This window comes from Lampris incognitus, chromosome 1, assembly GCF_029633865.1.
Source record: "Lampris incognitus isolate fLamInc1 chromosome 1, fLamInc1.hap2, whole genome shotgun sequence".
In the NCBI taxonomy this organism is placed as follows: domain Eukaryota; kingdom Metazoa; phylum Chordata; class Actinopteri; order Lampriformes; family Lampridae; genus Lampris; species Lampris incognitus.
This window is the reverse complement of record NC_079211.1, coordinates 74905683-74929067: the sequence shown is the minus strand read 5'-3', so window position 1 is coordinate 74929067 and position 23385 is coordinate 74905683. Positions and strand designations below refer to the sequence as shown.

The 23385-nt window shown below is 44.0% G+C and overlaps 1 protein-coding gene across 2 annotated transcripts in view; it reads right to left on the bottom strand.

The window, feature by feature from the left end:
* The window catches only part of grin1b (glutamate receptor, ionotropic, N-methyl D-aspartate 1b), a 90059-nt gene that overhangs the window by 14321 nt on the left and 52353 nt on the right, over positions 1-23385 (bottom strand). For both annotated transcript variants that reach the window (XM_056283673.1, XM_056283681.1), the window contains 6 exons: positions 20569-20733; positions 19910-20028; positions 12668-12780; positions 11124-11272; positions 9370-9527; positions 2815-2976 (listed from right to left, as the gene is read on the bottom strand). In XM_056283673.1, the coding sequence (XP_056139648.1) occupies positions 2815-2976; positions 9370-9527; positions 11124-11272; positions 12668-12780; positions 19910-20028; positions 20569-20733 (866 nt within the window). The remainder of the gene's footprint in view (positions 1-2814; positions 2977-9369; positions 9528-11123; positions 11273-12667; positions 12781-19909; positions 20029-20568; positions 20734-23385) is intronic.

Here is a 23385-nt window from a genome sequence, read left to right as displayed (position 1 = left end):
ATGTTTCCAGGGTCCAGCATGTTGGCTAGGAAATACTGCTGGAACCTGAGGGCAGTGAACTGGAACATGTTTCTAGGGTCCAGCATGTTGGCTAGGAAACACTGCTGGAACCTGAGGGAGGTGAACTGGAACATGTTTCCAGGGTCCAGCATGTTGGCTAGGAAACACTGAAAACGCTCGGCAGGTATGTTTTAAGTCACTGTCATCACTGTAGACACTTGAATTTACATGGCAGGTAACAGCCTCCATATTTTCAACAGTCTCTCGCCTCCATGCAGACCATCTGATGTGGTGAAACTTTCCTAGTTTCACAAAGGCAACGCCATCTTCATCACACATCTTCTTTAGCTGTTCTGTTCTTTTTGCGCCCCCTCTCTGTAAATAAAAGCTCAGCAACTTGACAACGGAGCGATTAAATGTCTCACAGTATGGTACCACGCGATCAGCTGACTTTGTGTAGTTCTTGAGGGTGTGGGCAGTACGCAGAATATGCACAAGGGACTCCCCATTCCCCACCATCTGACGCAATTTGGGAATAACCCCATTGTAAACTCCAACGTTGACTGCTGCTCCATCTGTATACACCGAGACCAACTTCGTCTTCCACTGAGCCCCTAAACCACAAGTATGGAAGAACTGCTCCAGTCCGTTCACTATGTCCTGTGCTGCTCGGTTCACACCCAAATCAATTAATCCAAGAAAATCTGAGGTAAACTCTCCGTAGCTAGACACACACACAATGTACACAATGTCCTGCTCCACTTGTGTTGTGTCTTCTGATCCATCAAAGAACACGCCCCAAAATTCACCTGCCTTCAGTTTTTCACTCGATTCTAAACTGATTGTGTGTGTGATGCTCTGCATGATGCGGGTCCCCCTTCTCGTGAATGATATGCACCCCCAACATGAACGCCAAGTCTCTAGAAAATCAATATCCTCCTCATATGAAGGCATCGGGCGTGCATGTTTCACTTTGTGAAAGGCCGACAAAAAAATATTACCCGGTGCTTGACCTGTTCTTCACTCAGAATCAGAATCAGAAACACTTTGTCATTTCATTTTATGCACTTGTGCACATGAAATGAAACGAAACATAATTTCCTCCAGCCCACAGCAGTGCAACACAAAGACCCAAACTCATATCAAAAAACTACAACAACACATATATCCAAACTAACACACATATCTAAAAAAAAAAAAAAAACTGTCCAAGGGAACAAACGCCAGCCAGGATGACTGTCAGAACTGTCGGTCTGCATGGGCTAGCAATTAGCTTATCCTGCCCCGCTTCTGTATCCTGTCAGACCGCCCTCGGTGTTACCTCTTCGGGCACAGCCCCACTCAGGGCCGCGGTCCCTGGCCCACAGGACATAGCAGACCAAGCTCTCCCAGCTGATCCAGCGCCAGCTCTCCCAGCCATCAAACGAAGACAAACTTAGACGCAGACGTGGACAAAGACATTGCATGGATGGTACTGGGTGAGGCCGCTGCAAACGTGAATTCCTGCCGCCATCTTCCCACACTGGAAGCGGAATTCAGTTTGTCCTGTCAAGTGGGCGAGTGGATTTCTGGTCCTGGCTGCACCTGTTATCAATAGTTTCACTATGTTCATGCACTTTTTACTCTTCTTGTGCTTTTCAAAAGTTGGATGACTGAAATTTTTTGTCCCTATATAAAAGGTGCTGCTTTTATCCGCGAGATTGGGATTTTTATGGCATATTTTGCACCACATCTCTGTGTGGTCGTCATCTGTTTGGAGCTGGGCTACTTCCTGCAGCCACTTCTCCGTGAATACATGTTTTTTATGTACAGGTTCAGTCTGGCATTTCTTTGGAGGTGGTGCAGCACCAAAGTAATTACTTAATGTAGCTTGCTTCTTGGACATTTTGATGACTGGACGAAAATCCGAAAACCAGAGAAAATAATGTAACATTAAGCTAGCTGTAACGTAAACTAACTATTTGCTGGAGCTCAAGATTTAACAGTTAACCTTGCTAATGTAGAAAAAAACCCCGCATCCCCTTAATCAAGAGCGAAGGCTGAAAGTTGCATGATTAACAACTGATAATAAAAATTGACACATTTGTCAAAATGACTTTCTTACCAGTGATATATGGAGAAAATCCTGTTGTTTCAGTAATTGTGTCCCAAAACTGCTGGTACGCAAAAGTGCCTCTTTTCGTATCATTTGCTGTGCATCATTTATTTTGACCACGCATGTGCACCTGTGCACCAGTTATGTGCACCTGTGATTATTGCCCAGCACATTTAAATTTGCTAAATGTTATGCATTAACTGTACGTATTCTACATTATCTCGCTCTGTGTGTAATCTATGATGTTAAATTATTATTCTGTTATTTTTGTGTATTTTGTGCATTTGACAGCTATATATGTTTGTCCATCCTGGAAGAGGAATCCCTCTGTTGCTCTTCCTGAGGTTTCCGTCATGTTTTTTTCCCTGATAAGGTTTTTCTTGTGGCATTTTCCCTCGTTCAGGTCTAGGGTCCAAGGATCGAGGGTATCATATGCCGTATACTGCTGTATATTGCTATATATTGTTGTATATTGTACTGATTGTAAAGCCCTTCAGGACTACCTTCTGATTTTGGACTATACAAATAAATTTGAATTGATTTGACTTATCTCACTATGTCGTCCCTTCGGCACTCAGTACCTGCTGTCTGCTGGCAGACGTCGCCATTAGAAACACAGTACAGCTTTTCTTTGACATGTTCTACATGAGAGTAGTTGGAGATGAACCAGAGGCTGTAGTCAACTACAGGAGACAACAGTCGGAGGGCATTAGCTGTACCTGAGAATAGCCAGAGAGACGTTCTGTTTCCAGGGACTATCCTTCCTCATCCCAATCCCAAAACCAGAACGGAAGAACAGCTCTCCTGTCGTCACCAGGTCACACTTCTGAGACGCCTCAAACTCCAAGACTGCACTGTCCCAGATGAACGCATGGAGTTTGCTATAGGGAGGGGAGGGGAGGGGAGGGGAGGGGAGGGGAGGGGAGGGGAGGGGAGGAGAGGAGAGGAGAGAAGAGAAGAGAAGAGAAGAGAAGAGAAGAGAAGAGAAGAGAAGAGAAGAGAAGAGAAGAGAAGAGAAGAGAAGAGAAGAGAGATTTTCAGTTTCTGGTTTAATATATCAGGGACAGAATGTAAACATCCCCGCGACCCTGATGTAAACATTAAAAACAGTTTCAGTAGGTTTCTAACTGTATTCCTACTAGGGGTTTCACAGAATAGTCAACTAGTCTACTATCAAAACCACTATTCGACACTGTCCATGGCTGTAGATTAATCGTTCATAATTTGTGATATTGGGCTATACAAATAAAATTGACTTGACTTGACTTAATAAAGCAGTGGCAATGCATCTACAATAGATATGCAGCTGGGAGCGCTGTGGTTTCAACATAGATTTGTTGGAGCAATCATTTTCTGTTATGCCATGCTAAATAAACAATTTAAGGTATTTAGAGAAGGAAAGACTCCTGCTATCCCTGTATTTCGATTTAATGATTGACCATGTTAACTGGTGATTTTAGTGACGGCAGCTGTTGAAAACACAAACAGACCATGTGGTGTCCTCCTAAAATCCTTTTCATTCATTCATCTTCAGCCGCTTCTCCAGGGACGGGTCGCAGTGGCAGCAAGCAAGTAGGGCACTCTAGACGTCTCTCTACCCTACAATGCCCTCCAGCTCCTCCTGGGGGATCCCAAGGCATTCCCAGGCCAGATTGGACATGTAGTGCCTCCAGCGAATTCTGGGTCAACCCTGGGGTCTCCTCCCAGTTGGCCGTGCCCGGTAAACCTCCAAAGGAAGGCCGCCCAGGAGGTATTCTAATCATATACCGAACCACCTCAACTGTCTCCTTTCGATGCGAAGGAGCCCAGTGGCTCTACTCCGAGCTCCCTCCGGATGTCCAAGCTCCTCACCCTATCTCTAAGGCTGAGCCCAGATACCCTACGGAGGAAACTCATTTCAGCCACTTGTATCTGCGGTCTCACCCTTTCAGTCACTACCCAAAACTCATGACCATAGGTGAGGGTTGGAATGGAGACTGACTGGTATATCGAGAGCTTTGCCTTCTGGCTCAGCTCCCTCTTCACCACAACGGTCCGGTACAACGTCCGCATTACTGCTGATGCTGCACCAATCCACCAATCTCCCGCTCCATCCTACCCTCACTCGTGAACAAGACCCCGAGATACTTGAACTCCTTCACTTGAGGCAACAACTCATCCTCAACCCGGAGGGAGCAATCCATAATTTTTCGGTAGAGAAGCATAAAAGCCTTTGATTTTACTTTAATCAATTCTAAATACACACTTAACCGTGCTTAATATCTATGATAATCATTTACGTAAGTTAAATTGTGCTATGCAAGATTCATTCACATCTCGTAACGTTTCTTATAATGTGGGAAACAAGCCACAGCTGGCTGTGCAGCTGCATTTTATACCGTTATCCTCATTTGGGAGGTGATCCATATTCAATCATTGTAGCATCCCTGGCTGATTGATGCTACAGTAAGAGCTTGTGCCCCTATCAGCCAGGTACCAAACAATAGAAAATACACTCTAATGTACTTTCGCGACACTGCCAACAGTTTGACGGCAATTATTTTTGTCAGCCGGTATTTTGCGAACCTTTTTCCCAGTGTAACCGAGCATGTTTTCCGCCCGCTGCGGGATTCGATCCGAGGTGTACTGCACAACAAGACGACATCGCTAACCGCTTGACTAAAAAGGGCCAAGCCCCTGGCCAATCGGCCAGTGAGTCTTTTTAGTAGTTTACAGTAGTCACTATTGTTATCCACTTCCTTTTAGCTTTGATTCTCCTCGTTCTGGCTTCACACAACCACTGCACATGAGCTTCAGACAATATAATCGATTTTCAAAATAAAAGCGCATTTTAAGAAATAAGACGCTATCATAAACAAATATGCATGAGCACAAAAAGAGACACTTACCAAAAATAATATAACTCAATTAAAGGTTAGATTGAAGCTCACTTGTAAGCAGCCTCTCAGAGCCAATCGAGGACTGCTATTTCATCTGATCCCATGCTGGTCTCACCTACATTAGTCAGCCGTTTACTAGTTGTATCTGTGACCTTTTTGATGGGAATTGACCTTTCGCAAAGTACCGCCCCAGAACGGTGCTTGTCCAATCCTACCTTAGCAACGGTCCGTCAAGCTTTCAAACACACAACAAAATGCTGAAACAGTGTGCCTATGGGATCTGCAAATCGGATACTAGATATGTGAAAAGTTTGGAGGGGGTGTAATTCTCTTTCCCTTCCCGAAACCCAGAATGCAAGAAGCGCAATGTCGGCAATAGATTTGGCAGTATAGCAGAACCCATGGCCAGCTTAATCCATCCAGAATCAACAAAAATACCTGTCTGCTCCAAGCTAAGCTTGCTACTAGCTATTATTGATAGCTAATACAGCTAACGTGTTATTACTGTTACTTTTACCCACACAATGTGCTGATTTCTACCTTCATGTTTTGGTGTTTTCCAGCTACTTCCTGGCTAGATCTGAAATGCTTGATGGGCACAGCAACAGTAACTAAGGGGGGCGGGACTTTGCGAAAGGTCAATTGATCATTTTCATTGGGTGAAAAAAAAAAGAAATCTCCTGTGTATAATTAACCACTCGACTACTTTTTTGGGAGTAGTTGATGACTGCTAAAATGCCGCAGTCATGAATGCCCCAATGCCCTGAACCCCAGTAATGGGCCCGTGGGCCAGGTCCGGCCTGCGAGAGCCAAATGTCTGCCTTGCGCCAAGCCATTAGCACTAATGCACCAGTCATAACATGTGAAATAAAGTGCGAGCTGCTCTACTTCATTTTGACCCCTCACACCATACACTTGACCTGTGCCATAGAGACCGTAGACATAAGACCTACTCCACGCTCTCTGTGGTCCTTGACTAGACAGAGCCACTCACCAACTGTAACAGACAATAGCTTGTTTGCAGTCACGTGATTCTGATGACGCGCGAGATTCAGATGGAGGGCAGGAAGTGAAAAGCAGAATGGACGTGATGGAGGAAAGCCCGAACTGTGCTAGTTTTGACGATATTATGAGAGCAAGGTATAAACAGAAAGTAAGATATGTTGGATGTGATCCTTATGTTATGAACAGGAGTGATTTTTCAACTGAATTAAAAGATTTGCCTGAGGCAGTAGATATCAGTAACTACATTGTTGTCCAGACATCATCCTACTCAAGAAAACAAACGAAGCATACAAAAGTATGGAGGCATGCAACTTTTTTTTGTTCGCGGTTGGGTCCATGACCTTGGTACCAAGGTGCTCCACAATCGCTGTCATTTGGTTTTTGCCAGGGTGAGTGGCTTGTCTTTTATTGTCCTGGGGATTAACCTAGCAACAAACAGTAAATGCCGTGGCACCTCTCAATGTTAACGTTACGGTTGTTTACTTAATGTTACTGGATTAACCACTCTCAAAATCCCGGTGAAACACCACTAAATTAATTGCTTTTGTTTTTGTATAAGATGCATGTACATGTAATTGTAGCCTACCCTGCCCAACGAAGGGAAATGACAGCAACTGTCAGTTTCTAAAACACACTTCTGCAGATCCCAACACAGGGAAACTAAGATCAAAACCCGCAACTATAGTTTCTAAGGTTTGTCTTAGGCCAAGACAAACAACACAAAGTGTAGTTGAAATGTCATATCGTAAATGTTCCATGTTACGGACCAACAGTTAGCTACATAAGCATAGCCACATAAGTTATTTTCTGACTCTGCTCCTGCCAACTGCAGACCAAGGTTTGCAAGCCATTTTCTCTGGCATTTTTTGGTCAATGTCTTGCATTTTCCCCCCTCATGAACAACTCTTGGTACTCAATAAAACTCCTTGTGGTTTCTCAGTTAATGACGCCAAACATAGGCATTTCGAAAGTTTGTGATAGTGCTTCCTATGTAGAAAATCATTTCTTGCCCTCCATCTGTAGTTCACGCCACAGCAACAGTGACATGACATCATATGTAAACAATCTATAACTGTCCTAAACCAAGAACATGGCCTGTGCGAAAAAGCGCAAAGTCGACCAAATCTGACTGGACTGATCAATTTTGTTTTATTTTACCGGACAACGCCAATGCCAAACCGACATGCCTGATATACATGCAGACCGTAGCTGTCTGCACAGCAGATGATCTCAAGTGGCACTTCAACACTATGCATGCTGCCAGTTTTAATGCCACCTACCCTACAAAATCACATCACTACAAACAAAAAATAACGAATATGATAACATCATACAAGCACTCCGTTTCTACCATCTGTAAATCAACATCGGCACAACAGAGTGCAACAGCTGCATCACTGCATGTTTCATGCAACCTTGCTAAAGCTAAGAAGCCATTCACTGATGCTGAGCTGATTACAAAATGTGCAACTGATATATGGTTGGTGAAGTTTTAAGTCATGATGAGAAAAACAAGAAAATGATTGGGGAGCTATTAAAGCCGAGAAGAAGAACAAAAGCCACTTTATTTAATCATTATACAGGTTATGATGAAATCTGTTTTCTACATTTAACCCATCCTATTGTGTAGGAGCAGTGTGCTGCTGCAGCACCCAGGGACCAACTCCAGTTCTTCCTTCCATTGCCTTGGTCAGGGGTACAGGCAGCAGTATTAACCCATGATGTTTGCTGGTTGAGCAAAGGCCGTATGTTGGAGAGGGTGTGCGACCTGCACGATAAGCCTGTGTAATTTTCATCCGGACTGCGGAGCCAAAAAGCCCAAGAATATCAGACGTTTTTAAGTGACAATAAGGTGATGCCACATGCTTTTTTTTTTTGAGTGACATCATGTCTCCTCTAAAGCTCCTTAATCTGCAATTACAAGGCAAGAACCAGACTGTTGCAGGCATGTACGAGGCGGTTTAAGCTTTCTGGTCAAAGCTGAACCTCTTGGAGAGAAATATTCATGAGAGAAAGCTGCACTTCCCACATCTCCGGATTCATTACGAGAACAGCAAATTGTGGGAGGGCCCAGCGATGAAGGATTTCATGACGAGCCTGGCAGAAAACTTCAAGGAACGGTTTGAAAGCTCCCCTAAACTCTCAGGTGACATCCCCCTCTTCCTGAGACAGCCATTCTCCATTCTGGCTGACGGCCAGTGGACTGCAGAGGCCAAAAGGCTGGTGTCCTCTATAGATGAAGCAACTCTTCAGGTGGAGGTCTTGGAGATGGGAACATCTGATTTGGTCAAAGCACACCACGAAGAAGTTGAGGTGAGGGACTTTTGGATCAACGTGGTTCCCCAAGCTCGATTCAAATACATGAGAGCTATTTCAATGTTCCTACTCATGATGTTCCCCTCCTTGTACATATGTATGTGAGTCAGCGTCTTCTTCAATGAACTCGATCAAGAACCAGGAAAGAAACAGTCTCCAGTGCACATCTTGGCCAGTGCCTCAGGCTTGCCATGGCAGAGTCCAGGCCAGACATCAGAAGAACCGCCTCATCTCGTCACTCTCACTTCTCTCACTGACTGCTGAATGAACACCCATTTAGCTTTGTCCACAATTAAATGGTTGGTTTTGTATTTATTTTGTTTCAAGAGTGCATTTTTTTGTGTATGACCCTCAATACAGGACTTATGAATCCCAGACCTAAATTATTACTACTACTACTACTACTACTACTACTACTAATAATAATAATAATAATAATAATAATAATAATAATAATGATAATGACAATAAGAGCGGCACGGTGGCGCAGTGGTTAGTGCGGTCGCCTCACAACAAGAAGGTCCTGGGCTCGAACCCCAGGCCGTCCCAGGTCCTTTCTTTGGAGTTTGCATGTTCTCCCCGCATCTGCGATGGGTTTCCTCCAGGTGCTCCGGTTTCCTCCCACCATCAAAAAGACATGCATGTTAGGGTTTATATCCTGCCTGTGCCCCTGACCAAGGCACTGGAAAGAAGAACCGGAGTTGGCCCCCAGGTGCAGTACAGCGGCTGCCCACTGCTCCTAGAGACACAGCTAGGATGGGTTACATGCAGAAAGTAAATTTCATTTGTATGTAGTATGTACAAAATTACTACTATAAAGAGTATTCTATTCTACAATAATAATAATAATAATAATAATAATAGCAGCAGCAACAACATCTGCACATAAAACAACTTTTACTGGCACAATGAAACCCCCCCCCCCCCGGATGTTTTGGCCCTTGGCTTGGCATGCATGACATGATTTGGCCCTTGGCTTGGCATGCATGACATGATTTGGCCCTTGGCTTGGCATGCATGACATGATTTGGCCCTTGGGGAAAACTAATTAGGGAACACTGCCCTCATGCCTACTTGTCTCTGACGGCCTGGATGGCCTCGGCAGCGCTCTCGTAGTTGTGTTTCTCCATGTGACGGTACATGGTGCTCAACTCCACCTGCCGTCTAAAGTAGATGTCCACTGAACTCTGCTTCACTGTGGCGTAGATGAATTTATCTGATGGATTACGAAGCTGAGAGGAGAGACCAAGAGGGACAAGAGTTAATCAAAACAAATTCTGGGTTTGTGTGTGTGTGTGTTTGTTTTAATGTAAGATGAGAGAACATTACCATGGCAACACTCACACATTAGCATCTTTGCTGGTAAACATCATGTTAATGAGCTACAGCTGGCATAGCAACAACATGTCGACATTTTCCAAGTGAACAAGTAGAGTTTACTTGAGTGTTTGAGTCAAACTTCCTTGCTGACCTTCTACGATGCCTGTTGTTTCATACTTAGATCCTGGTAGAACATGAATGAGTTCATGTTATCAAATAACCTTGGAAAGGTACAGCAACAACAAGGTTGTCCTCCATCTTGACAAGATCTCCAGGACGGGGAATAGCCATGCTTCAGCCGGCAGGTCATCGCATCTTCAGTACAAGTAAAATTTGACTCATATTGAAAATTTTTCAACTCGACTGTCACCACTTTGTACATTTCGTGTCGTTTGGGATAAAACAGTGATTTGTGACCAACTCGCCTCTTTCCATCTACTTTTCATTGATTCCGTCCTGATGGATGCTCAATAATCAAGCTATAGAAATCCCAGAAAGTTGAATCAGTTCATCTGGACTCAACGTTTGGAAACATTTCATCACTAACGGGCCGGAGCCTTTAGTCGACTGGTTAACATTGTCGGCCGTGGTGCAGGAGATCCGGGTTCGTGTCCTGGCTGCGGCGGTTCCCGGGCTGCCCCCCGAATTCGCTACATTGGTGTTGGAAGTGGGATGGTGAGACCACGAGGCTATCAGGCTCGTGGCTAGCCCTTGGCTAATGGGTTGGACCCTTTAGTCGACTGGTTAACATAGTCACCTGTGGTGCTGGAGACCCGGGTTCGTGTTCCGGCTGCGGCGATTCCCAGCTGCCCCCTGAATTCACTACATTGGTGATTTCATCAGTTCTCAGCTGACTGCAGGTAGCCCCGCCCATATAAACATAAAAGTCGAATACCAACGGAAACTGGCGATCTAACACAGGTTTCATATGCAAATGCGGGCGTGACCAATAACTGGAGTTTTGATGGCCATGTGTACTATTCACAGAGGATTGGGGTATAGTTGCAATCACAGCATTGTAAGATGATGACAGATGTACTCAGTCTCCCCCCCTCGGTTCAAGGATGGTCGTTCCCTCTTCACATAGATGTCCTCTTTGACTCCTCATTCAAACCAGCGTTTCTCCCTATCATGGATGTGCACATCCTCATCCCAAGAAGAGTGGCCACTGGCCTGTAGATGGTATAGACTGTGCAGATGGTGTAGACTGCGGAGTCCTGGCCTGACGTGTTAGCTTTCCTGTGTTGTATCATCTTGGCCAACATCTGTTTAGTTTCCCTGATGTACAAGTCACGACAATCCTCCTGGCACTTACCAGCTACACTATATTGCTCTGTTTGTGCCGGTGGTTTGAAAGCAACTGATTCATACTGCCTTGAAATTTGGTGTTACATTCACTGTGAACACAGATATTGTGTGTGTGTGTGTGTGTGTGTGTGTGTGTGTGTGTGTGTGTGTGTGTGTGTGTGTGTGTGTGTGTGTGTGTGTGTGTGTGTGCGCGTGTGTACCCTGGGGTCATTGATGCCAGTGATGCGTTCCTCAGGCCGGTCCAGCACCAGGAAGGCTGCCAGGTTGGCAGTGTATGATGCCACAATGATCATGGCAAAGCCCGCCCACACCATACCCAGAATCCTCGCCGAGAAACTCCTGGGTGCTCCTACACACATGCGCGCGCACACACACACACACACACACACACACACACACACACACACACACACACACACACACACACACACACACACACACACACACAACAGTTAGATAACTGGAGAAACAACTTTAATGACACTTGTAAAATCCATCAAAGTGAGGTACTGGTCTGGAGTCTGGAGTCTGGCATGGTGTCTGAGCTCCATTCCAGATGAATGAGAGTCAGCAGGGCTGCTGTGTCAGAAACAAGCCAGAGAACCTGGTAGAAGCTGAGTTGTACTTATTGATGTAGTACTATCTGTTGGTAGAAGCTGAGTTGTACTTATTGATATAGTACTATGTGTTGGTAGAACCTGAGTGGTACTTATTGATGTAGTAGTATGTGTTGGTAGAACCTGAGTTGTACTTATTGATGTAGTACTATGTGTTGGTAGAAGCTGAGTTGTACTTATTGATGTAGTACTATGTGTTGGTAGAAGCTGAGTTGTACTTATTGATGTAGTAGTACGTGTTGGTAGAACCTGAGTTGTACTTGTTGATGTAGTACTGTGTTGGTAGAACCTGAGTTGTACTTACTGATGTAGTACTATGTGTTGGTAGAAGCTGAGTTGTACTTATTGATGTAGTACTATGTGTTGGTAGAAGCTGAGTTGTACTTATTGATGTAGTAGTACGTGTTGGTAGAACCTGAGTTGTACTTGTTGATGTAGTACTGTGTTGGTAGAACCTGAGTTGTACTTACTGATGTAGTACTATGTGTTGGTAGAAGCTGAGTTGTACTTATTGATGTAGTACTATGTGTTGGTAGAAGCTGAGTTGTACTTATTGATGTAGTACTATGTGTTGGTAGAAGCTGAGTTGTACTTATTGATGTAGTACTATGTGTTGGTAGAAGCTGAGTTGTACTTATTGATGTAGTACTACGTGTTGGTAGAACCTGAGTTGTACTTATTGATGTAGTACTATGTGTTGGTAGAAGCTGAGTTGTACTTATTGATGTAGTACTATGTGTTGGTCTTCTACCAGCTTGTTCTGTCACATCTGCTGGTTAGACACAACACCTTCACTTCTTCACACTCAACACCACCTGCCTTCTTCTTCCTCATCTGGCTGCTATGATGAAGATGAAAACACTATGCACCCTGTCATGTTTCCTGGCTAAGTCCAACCAGACACATCCACATCACACACGACTACAGTCTGCAGGATGTGGACATTGTTGGATTAGTTATGGTCTGTAATACACCAGAGAAAGAGAATTTGTCTTCATGGACATCTTCAGGATTATCCTGGTTTGTGAGTAAATGAAAGTGCATGCGAGTAAATGGAAATGGTGCATTGGTTTGAATGTCCGATACCATTTAAACAGCTGAACCTTGTTTTCTGGGGGAGCTCATACCTTCTCCTATCCCAGAATTCAGCAGTACTCCCCATGAGAACCACATGGCGGAGGACAGGGTGAGGGCATCTTCTTCTTCTTCTTCACTGTTCACTTTAAACCTTCCAAATGGGCTGGACAAAGATTATATCATGTTACTTCACATGATGTGGCATTACATTATACTCAATTAAGATTCAGTTAGATTAGATCAAGAAAAATATTACATTACAATAGATAAAGTTGAATTAGATTAAATTAGATTAATTAGTCTAAAATTAGATTAGATTACATCATACGATTACATTAGTATCACTCCCTCAATCATCTCCTTTCTGACGCACATTTTAAACTTTTCACTCCTATCCAGGGTCCTACACACTAAGCTGAGTGACTAATCCCCCCCCCCCTTTTTCTCCCCAATTGTATCCAGCCATTACCCCACCCTTCCAAGCCGTCCCAATCTCTGCGCCACCCCCTCTGCTGAGCCAGGGAGGGCTGCAGACTACCACATGCCTCCTCCGATACATTTACCAGCTGCTTCTTTTCACCTGACAGTGAGGAGTTTTGCCAGGGGGGCGTAGTGAGTGGGAGGATCACGCTATTCCCCCAGTTCCCCCTCCCCCCTGAACAGGTGCCCCGACCAACCAGAGGAGGCGATAGTGCAGCGACCAGAACACATACCCACCCACATCTGGCTTCTCACCCACAGACATGGGCAATTGTGTCTGTAGGGATGCCCAACCAAGCCAGAGATAACACAGGGATTTGAACCATCGACCCCCATGTTGGTAGGCAACAGAATAGACCGCCACACCATCCGGACGCCCACCTGAGTGACCAATTTAATGTCAGGATTACGAGTAAAGCTATGAGCATTCTGAAAGACAACTTCATCCTCTATACACTGTTTGAGACCTTGGACTCTGCAAGGCGTCATAGGGCGCCTTGCAGAGTGCCTTCAAACTCCATTCCCTTTGTCAGTTCCATTATCTACCCCACCCCCCCTCCAAGCCAAACCCCTCCTTTCTCTCTGACTTCTCTGATTTTCTTACCCAGCTAGTATCTCCTCACTCATCACAGAAATCATTTACTCCTCATTCAGCTCTGGTTCAGTCCCCCAGATACTCAAAATTGGCTGCTGTCACCCCATCCTCAAAAAACCTGGACTAAACTCTCTTATCATAAGCAATTTCTGTCCATCTTCAGTCTCCCCTTTCTGTCAAAAATACTGGAATGTGCTGTTGCCTCCCAACTCGAAGCTCACCTCATCTCCAACGAACCAACGAACAAATCTGATTTCTGCTCACGGCACAGCACAGATACAGCCCTCCTTACGGCGTCCTTCTCACCTTAGACTCTGGCCACCTCAGCATTCTCATCCTCCTCGACCTCACTGCAACTTTCCACACCATCCACCATCTCTCCTGCCTTGAATCCTCCTTCAACATCATCAGTACTGCCCTCTCCTGGCTAAAGCCATATCTCACAAAGAGACAACAGTTCATCACAATCCAGATCCAGATCATCCACCCATCCTTCTCTGTGTTTTGTAGCCTCAAGGCCTTGACTTCTTCCACCAGGTCCAAAATCGTTTTCAGATGTAGTCTGACCATTGCAACCTCCTCCATCAGAAAGTCGAGCGATCTTTTTATGTCATCGACTCTCCTCAGTTGGGAGATTCTTTTTTTTTTTTTGTCCCATGGCATTTTGTTTGTGCCAGCTAGTTAGCTTAGCCAGTTAGTTAGCTTAGCCAGCTAATTAGCTTAGCCAGTTAGTTAGCTTTGCTAGCCACCGGTACAGCCGTCATCTTTTTCAGTTGCCACAAGAGAACCCGGCTCCGTGTCTCTCCCACATCTTTTGTCTGCAGTTGCCCAATAGTGATTTGATGTCTTTCTGTACAAAAGTAATCTTTCTTGATGTAAAGAAAAAATTCAGATCTCAGAGCTTGCAAAAGGATCAACCGCCCACTCCGCCATCAAGACCGGAAGTCAGCATATAAAACAAACACTGTTCCAATCTTCATATTTCAAAAGAGAGCCATAAGAATTGTAAACAAAACTACTTTTAGAGAACCAACAAACTCACTTTAATAAACTAAACACTCTAAAATTTAAAGATATGGTTGACTTAAAAATGGTTTAAATTATGTACAGAGCAAAAAAAATCAATTATTACCTGAAAGTATCCAAACGTTCTTGTATTTTTTTACAATCTCTTGTAAGTTTAAAAAAAACCCTGAACAGCAGAAGAAAATGAAACTGTTACTGTTTTGAAAAAAAAATTGTAATATATATACTGCTGTGAAAAATAAAGAATTTCAAAAAGAGAGCCAGTATGATTTGAGAGGAATTTTTATGTTCAAAAAACAATTTGTGAGGACTGAAGTCATTGTATTTCTGCCAGAGGAGTGAATTTATGGAACAGCTGTAATGAGGAACTGTGGCCAGAACTAAACACTGGCCAAGAGGATGGCACAACACAGGAGAGCTAACACGTCAGACCAGAACTCCACAGTCTACACCATCTATACAGTCTACACCATCTACAGGACAGTGGCCACTCTTTCAGGTATGAGGATGTGCACATCTTTGATAGGGAGGGACGCTGGTTTGAACGGGAAGTCAAAGGTCAAAGAGGCATCTATGTTAAGAGGGAATGACCATCCCTGAACCGGGGGCGGGGGGCCAAGAGTACATCTGTCACCATCTTAAAATGATATGATTGTTGCAAACATTCCTAAATCCTCTGTGAATAGTACACATGGCCATTGTAACTAGTTAATGGTCACTCCCATATTTGCATATGAAACTGGTCATTATGCCACTGTATTGTTTATAAGGGGTGGGGATACCTGCAGTCAGTTTAAATCAAATTTTTAAAGTTTACTACTTTATTATTCAATATACAATTCTTTCTCTGCATTTAACCCATCTGAGCTGTGTAGCTAGGAGCAGTGGGCAGCCGCCGTGCAGCACCTGGGGACCAACTCTAGTTCGTCTTGCCATGACTTGCTCAGGGGCACAGACAGGAGTATTAACCCTAACATGCATGTCTATTTGATAGTGGGGGAAACTGGAGCACCCGCAGAAAACCCACCGCAGACATGGGAAGAACATGCAAACTCCACAAAGAGGATGACCTGGGATGACTCTCAAAGTTAGACAACCCCGGGGTTCAAACCCAGGACATTCTTGCTGTGAGGCAACAGCACTAACCACTGGGCCACCGTGCCACCTAGACTGAAGATGTCACTTAGTTGAGTGATGAAACATATCTGTCAATAAATGTGGTATCCAGATGAACTGATTCAACCTTCTCTGACTCACTTAGATACCTTTTTCATTGACTGTAAACCATTCTATTCACTGCGGGGATTGTTATCTTTTATTCTGGTTGGTGTCTATATCCCACCCCAGGTCTGTCTTGAAAGTGTTAAAACACCTGGCTGATCAAATTACAAACATGGAGTGCAAATATCCAGACTCCTTCTCATTATCCTTGGGGATTTTAACAAAGCAAACCTCAGCCATGAACTGCCAAAATACAGACAGCATGTTAGATGTCCCACCAGAGACAAAAACACTCTGGATCATTGCTACACAAAATTAAAGGACACATATCACTCTGTCCCCCGTGCAGCCCTGGGCCTCTCTGATCACTGTCTGATTCATCTTATCCCAGAAGACAGAAACTAAGGCGGAAACTAAAATCTGCAAAGCCTGTGGTAAACTGTGAGGAAATGGACCAATGAGTCAAAACTGGACCTCCAGGCCTGCCTTGACTGTATTTGATTGGAGTGGTTGTGAGGCTACATTCTACAGACCTGGACGAACTTACTGACACTGTTACATCTTACATCAGCTTTTGCGAGGACATGTGTGTGTGCCCACCAAAACTTTCTGTACCTTCAACAACAATAAGCCCTGGTTCACAACAAAACTCAGGCAGCTTTGTCAGGCCAAAGAGGAAGCCTACGGGAGTGGAGATAGGATCCAGTACAACAAAGCCAGAAATACACTCACAAAGGGGATCAGAGAGGCAAAAAAAGTTGTAAAACAGGTTTTCTGCCAGTGACCCAGCATCAGTCTGGAGCGATTTGAAAGACATGACCAACTACAGGAGACCATCACCCCACACTGCAGGGAACCATCAACTGGCTGATGACCTAAATGGGTTTTACTTCAGGTTTGATAAGCACATTTTCACACCCCTCACCCTCTCCGGCCACAACACACAACCAACTGCACTCCCTGCCAGCCATTTTCCCCTCCCCACCAACCCTCCCACCCGCACTCAGGATCTGTGTTGAGGACATGCGCCAGGTCTTCCAGAGACAGAAGACCAGGGAGACACCAGGCCAAGATGGCGTGTCACCCTCTAAAGTCTGTGCTGACCAGCTGGCCCTCATTTTCACATTGGAGCTGTGTTAAGTCCCCTCCTGCTTCAAGCGCTCCACTATAACCCCAGCCCCCAAGAAATCCCTTATCATAGGATTAAATGGCTACAGGCCCATTGCCCTAGCATCTGTGGTGATAAAATCCTTCGAGAGACTGGTGTTGGCCCATCTGAAGGAAATCACAGCCCCCCTGCTCGACCCCTTGCAGTTTGTCTACTGAGCGAACAGATTAGTGGAGGATGCAGTCAACATGAGATTGCACTACAACTTCCAACACCTCAACTTCCAAAGGATATAAGGGTCCTGTTTGTGGACTTCAGCTCAGTGTTCAACATCATCTTCCCAGATATCCTCCACTCCAAACTCACCCAGCTCACTGTACCAGCCCCCTTCTGCCAGTGGATTAAAAACTTCCCGACAGACAGGAGGTAGCTGGTGAAAATCCCATCCAGCATCCAGACAATCAACACTGGCACCCCCAAGGGATGTGTGCTTTCCCCTTTACTCTTCTCCCTATACACAAATGACTGCACCTCAGGTGACCCGTCTGTTAAACTCCTGAAGTTTGCAGATGACACAACCATTATTGGCCTTATACGGGATGGTGACGAGTCTGCATATAGACAAGAAGTTGATCAGCTGGCCCTCTGATGCGGCCATAACAACCTTTAGCTGAACATGCCCAAAACTGTGAAGATGACAGTGGACTTCAGGAGGAACCCCCCAACTCTACCCCCTCCTCCATCACAGTCAACAGCACAGTGTCTGCGGTGAAATCCTATAGATTTTTGGGTTCCACAATCCTCCAGGACCTAAGGTGGGCATCCAACATAGACACATTCATCAAAAAGGCCCAGCAGAGGATGTACTTTCTACATCAGTTCAGGAAGTTCAACCTGCCTCAGGAACTGCTGATTCAGTTCTGCACTCCAGTCTGTCCTCTGCACATCCATCGCTGTCTGGTTTAGATTGGCAAACAAACAGAACAGGGACAGACTACAACGGACAGTTAAGTCTGCAGAGAAAATCATTGGTGCCACCCTGCCCTCCATTCAGGACTTATACATCTCCAGACTCAGGAAATGGGCAGGCAACATCACTGCAGACCCATCACACCCTGGTCACAACCTGTTCCAACTCCTCCCCTCTGGTAGGTGCTACAGAGGACTGTAAACCAAAACAACCGGATATAAAAATAGTTTCTTTCCACAGGTTGTCATTCAAATTAATGCTTAACATTGTCAAATAAATCCAACCATTTTGTATATACTGTGCTGTACATTGTACGTATACTGGTACACTCTGTCATGTACATCTACCTCAGGTATGTATGTAAGTAACCTTCTAACATCTATTTCAGCATCTCTGATATATTCTCTGGACCACTGCACTTTGTCACCTCTTATTTCGTCTGTTTATCGTCAATCCTTGTGTATATATCTGAAGACTGTTGTGTTGTAGTGTTGTTATTCTATGTTAAGTACACTGAGAGAGACATGAAATCAGAGTCAAATTCCATGTGGTGCAAAACTACATGGCCAATGAACATGATTCTGATTCTGATATGTACGCTGTTTGTTGTTTAATGTTACCTTTTGAGGTCAACTATGATGTGTTGTTAAAAAGATAGGCATTATAAGCTGTAGCTTCAGCCTACACATTTTTCGAACTTCAGAGATGGGATTTGAGTACCCTCCTTTTTATGTGTCTATGTATGTGTGTATATGAATTGGTATTTTTATACACATGACCTAATAATTTCTGTTATTGACTGCAGACCTAAACCCAATTTGACTCAGAACCATTAGCTAGTCTGATTTCTCTTTTTCCAAGTCAAAACACTCTTCTGCTTTCTATCCCAGAAAATCTATTGGATCTGAATTAGTCTGGATTTAAAAATGGTCTCTCCACTGAGATTGATCTCCTTACAGTCAATGAGAAACTCCAAAACCAACATTGCTGGCAAGTCCTCCATAGTTATCCTCCATGACCTGTCTGCTGCATTTAACGCAGTCAATTGATATTATTGGACCTGGACATTGTTGGTACTGAACTTCAGTGGCTCAGATTACATCTAAAGGGAAAGTCGTACCAAGTATCATGGAGGGGTCAGGTGTCACCCATAGACAGGTCACAGCAAGCCACAACAGGCATTCCTCAAGGTTCAGAACTGGGCCCACTCATTTTTACTCTCTACACTACATCCCTCTGGACTGAATAATCTCTTGTCACATCTTTTCCTATCATGCCTATATGATGATACCCAACTCTAATCATATAATCTAACTCTAGAATATGATTACAATTCTGTGCTCTATGAGACCTATTGTTGACATTCAAATCTATCTGCTAAATGCCGACTCTCTTGTATGCAGCCATGGATAAAAGCATCTGCCAAATGAGCAAAAGAAAATGTAAAGTTAAGATAGAATTAGATCATATATCATATCATATTATATTAGAACAGATAGCAATATATTATACAGTACAATATAACATTATTTTAAATGAACATAGAAGAACTAGATTTGATAGAATTGTATTAGAAGAGATTACAAAAAACTACATCACATAGAATTACAATATAGGAGAGCAAAATAAAAGATTACTAGAATAGGTCACAATGATTGTGGTTAAGATTATGTTATATTAGTTATATTAGATTATATTAGATTATATTAGACTAGATTAGATTAGACTAGAGTTTGATAGATTAGATTATTTGAATTAGATTAAAGTTGGTCAATTAGAATGTTTTGAATTAGATCACATTAATTTAGATTACACTAGTTGAGATTAGACTAGGTTATGTGAGATTAGAAAAGAACAGATCAGATTAGATTTGATTATATTGGATTTCTTACCTGAATCGGTCTAATAGGTACAGCATCACTGCCACCACGTGAACCGACAGACCGACTAAAAGCCACAGTGTACTCTGAAACGGCTGCATAAATGAGTCCAGAGTGCTACGAGGGATTTCCTATACACGCACGTTAAACACACACACACACACACACACACACACACACACACACACACACACACACACACACACACACACACACACACACACCATCAGCGTTTGTTTTCAAACACAATATGATATTTTTGACACAATTTTCCCAGCAGTACTGCAGTAGTACCGAGTTTCGTCTGTGCCGTCCAGACTGGCAGAACAGCACCACTTGTCATTCACACCAGTCATCACATCTCTGTTCACCTGACATGTCTGTGACTGGACTGTAGAAGAAAACTCACGCCAACATGGCCAGAAAACGCCAGCTTCCCCACAGAAAGACTGGAATCAAGCCCACGACTCTGACTGTATGGAGAAGTAGCCTAACACTAAGCAACCTCAAAACAACACACACACACACACACACACACACACACACAGTGGCAGACTATGCTAGCCATTTTCATGCAGTGACAGTTTATCAAAATCAGCCTTTCAAAACAGAAGCTTCTTGTCAGACGGCAGTGACATCACCAGAGATCTGAACCCACTGCTCCGACTCACCTTTTTCACCAGGATGGTGAGCCCCTGATACTTGAAGGGCTTGGAGAACTCGATGTACTGAGCACGCTCATTGTTGATGGTGAGGGGAGCAACAATCATGTCAGCCAGACCTCCCAACAGTTCCCCCATCATCCCATTCCACTCCTTTTTATTGCTGTTATTCACCTGAGAGAGAGAGAGAGAGAGAGAGAGAGAGAGAGAGAGAGAGAGAGAGAGAAAACCCTAATTAATCAACATGTTCACCAAAAAAATAAAGGAAAAATATTTGCATGCTTCATTGATTTTAAGAAAGCATTTAATTCTATCTGGCACGATGGCTTATACTATAAAATCATCCAAAGTGGCATAGGGGGTAGAGTGTTTGACATAATTAAATCTATATATTTGGAAAATAAGTGCGGAGTAAAACGTGGCAACAAAAGAACAGAATACTGCACTCAAGGGTGAGGGGTGAGACAAGGCTGCAGTTTGAGTCCAACCCTGTTCAATATCTATAACAACGAGTTAGCGGTGTTACTGGAACAATTTGAAGCTCCTGGCCTCACCCTAAACAACACAGAAGTTAAATTATTGCTCTATGCAGATGACCTGGTGCTGCTGTCACCCACAGAACAGGGTCTACAGCAGCATCTGGATCTGCTAGAGAAACACTGTCAGAACTGCACCCTGGCAGTAAATTTAAAAAAGACAAAAAATATGATCTTCCAGAAGAAGTCCAGGTGTCAGGAAAGTAGACACCTATTTACTCTAGGTAACACCGCCCTAGAGCACACGTTAAGTTATGATGACCTGGGACTGAGGGTCAGTGCCTCGGGAAGCTTTGGTCTGGCAGTGAATGCACTTAAAGAGAAAGCCTGAAGAGCTTTCTATGCAATAAAAAAACATCCTATAAAACAGACGTCCCAATTAAAATCTGGTCCAAAATCTCTGACAATGTCATCCTGCCCATTGCAGTATATGGAAGTGAAGTATGGGGTCCACTCAGTCAGCAAGACTACACTAGATGGGACAAACATCCAATAGAAGCCCTGCATGCAAAATTCTGTCGAAAATTGCTAAACGTACAAAGAAAAACACCAACAGATGCATGCAGGGCAGAATGAGGCCGTTTGCCATTGATAATAAATATTTAAACAGATCACTTAAATTCTGGATGCACCTTAAATCAAGTCCCCACCACACACTGCAGTTTAAAGCAGTCCAAATCCAAGAGCTAAGAAAGAGTCCCCTCAGTCAGCTGGTTGTGAAACTAACTGACCCCGTAACCACAGACACAGATGAGTTTCAGACCAGCACTGCTCACCAACCACAGATTAGAGTAAACCACATCATCACACAATGCCACAACTCATATGTGGAACACTGGGACACAGAAACCAAATGACAACACAAATGAGAATGTTATCGGGCCTAAAAAGAGAAGACAAACTGGCTGACTGTCTGTCCACTGTCAGAGACAGTCAGCAGAGACACATCCTTACCAAGTACAGGCTCACTGACCACAGTCTAGCCATTGAAAAGGGCAGACACACAACATCTTGGCTACAAAAAGAGCAAAGAATATGTGGTCACTGTATGGCAGGTGAGGTCGAGACAGAGATGCACTTCCTGATAAATTATGAGAAATTCCAGAACATAAGTGAAAAATACCAACAGAAATTTGAAAATCAGATTCCAAATGTTCTACTCCTGGATGAGAAAGAACAATGGCCACTTATTTTAGGAGAGGGTCAAAAGTCACAACTTGCGGCACAATATGTGTCAGAATGCCATAGCCTAAGGGTCAGTGAGTGACCAAAACACTGACAATTACTGTTCCAACTACTGTTCCAATTACTGTCAGTTGCTGTTCAAGTGCTGTCTTATGTGTCTGCCAGTTCTACCTGTTCCTTTTTCCATTTGTTTATTTATTTATTTTTGGTACTTTGTTGACCTGTTTCGCTGTCACCTGCCTTGGCACCATTGTAATTAATTCAGTCATGTCAATAAAGCATCACTGAATTGTATTGAATTGAATTGAGAAAGATGAGACACAGAGCAATACAGAGCAAGAGAGAGAGAGAGAGAGAGAGAGAGAGAGAGAAATGAGGGCAAGAGATAAAGATGAGAGACAGCACAAGAGGGACAGAGCAAGACAGAGAGCGAGACAGAGAGAGCAAGAGAGAGCGAGAGCAAGAGAGAGAGAGAGAAGAGCCATTGTTTTCATACAAACAGGGGTTCAGGTTCAGTTCTTATGGATGTCCATCTTTCCATAATATTTCCATTATCCAAGCCGCTTATCCCAATTGGGGTCACGGGATGCTGGAGCCTATCCCAGCAGTCATGGGAGGCAGGCGGGGAAACACCCTGGACCGGCAGCAAATCCATCAAAGGGCCAACACACAGACACACACCTTGGGACAATCTAGTACGGCCGATTCACCTGACCTACATGTCTTTGGACTGTGGGAGGAAACCGGAGCACCCGGAGGAAACCCACGCAGACACGGGGAGAACATGCAAACTCCACACAGAGGACGACCCGGGATGACCCCCAAGGTTGGACTACCCCGGGGCTCAAACCCAGGACCTTCTTGCTGTGAGGTGACCACGCTAACCACTGCACCACCATGCTGCCATAGGTGGTTCATATGACACTTACCATTTATAATTATACCGTGTAAAGTTATTTTCGATCTGACGCTGCGATCATTGTTAGATCAAAAGCCTTTTCAAATGGCTCTGCTGTGGTCTACCAATGTTTCTATAATAGTTCTGCTTGTATCTTTTAAAAGTGCAGCATACAGCAGCAGACGGCGTGTCTGCTTGTGTTATATT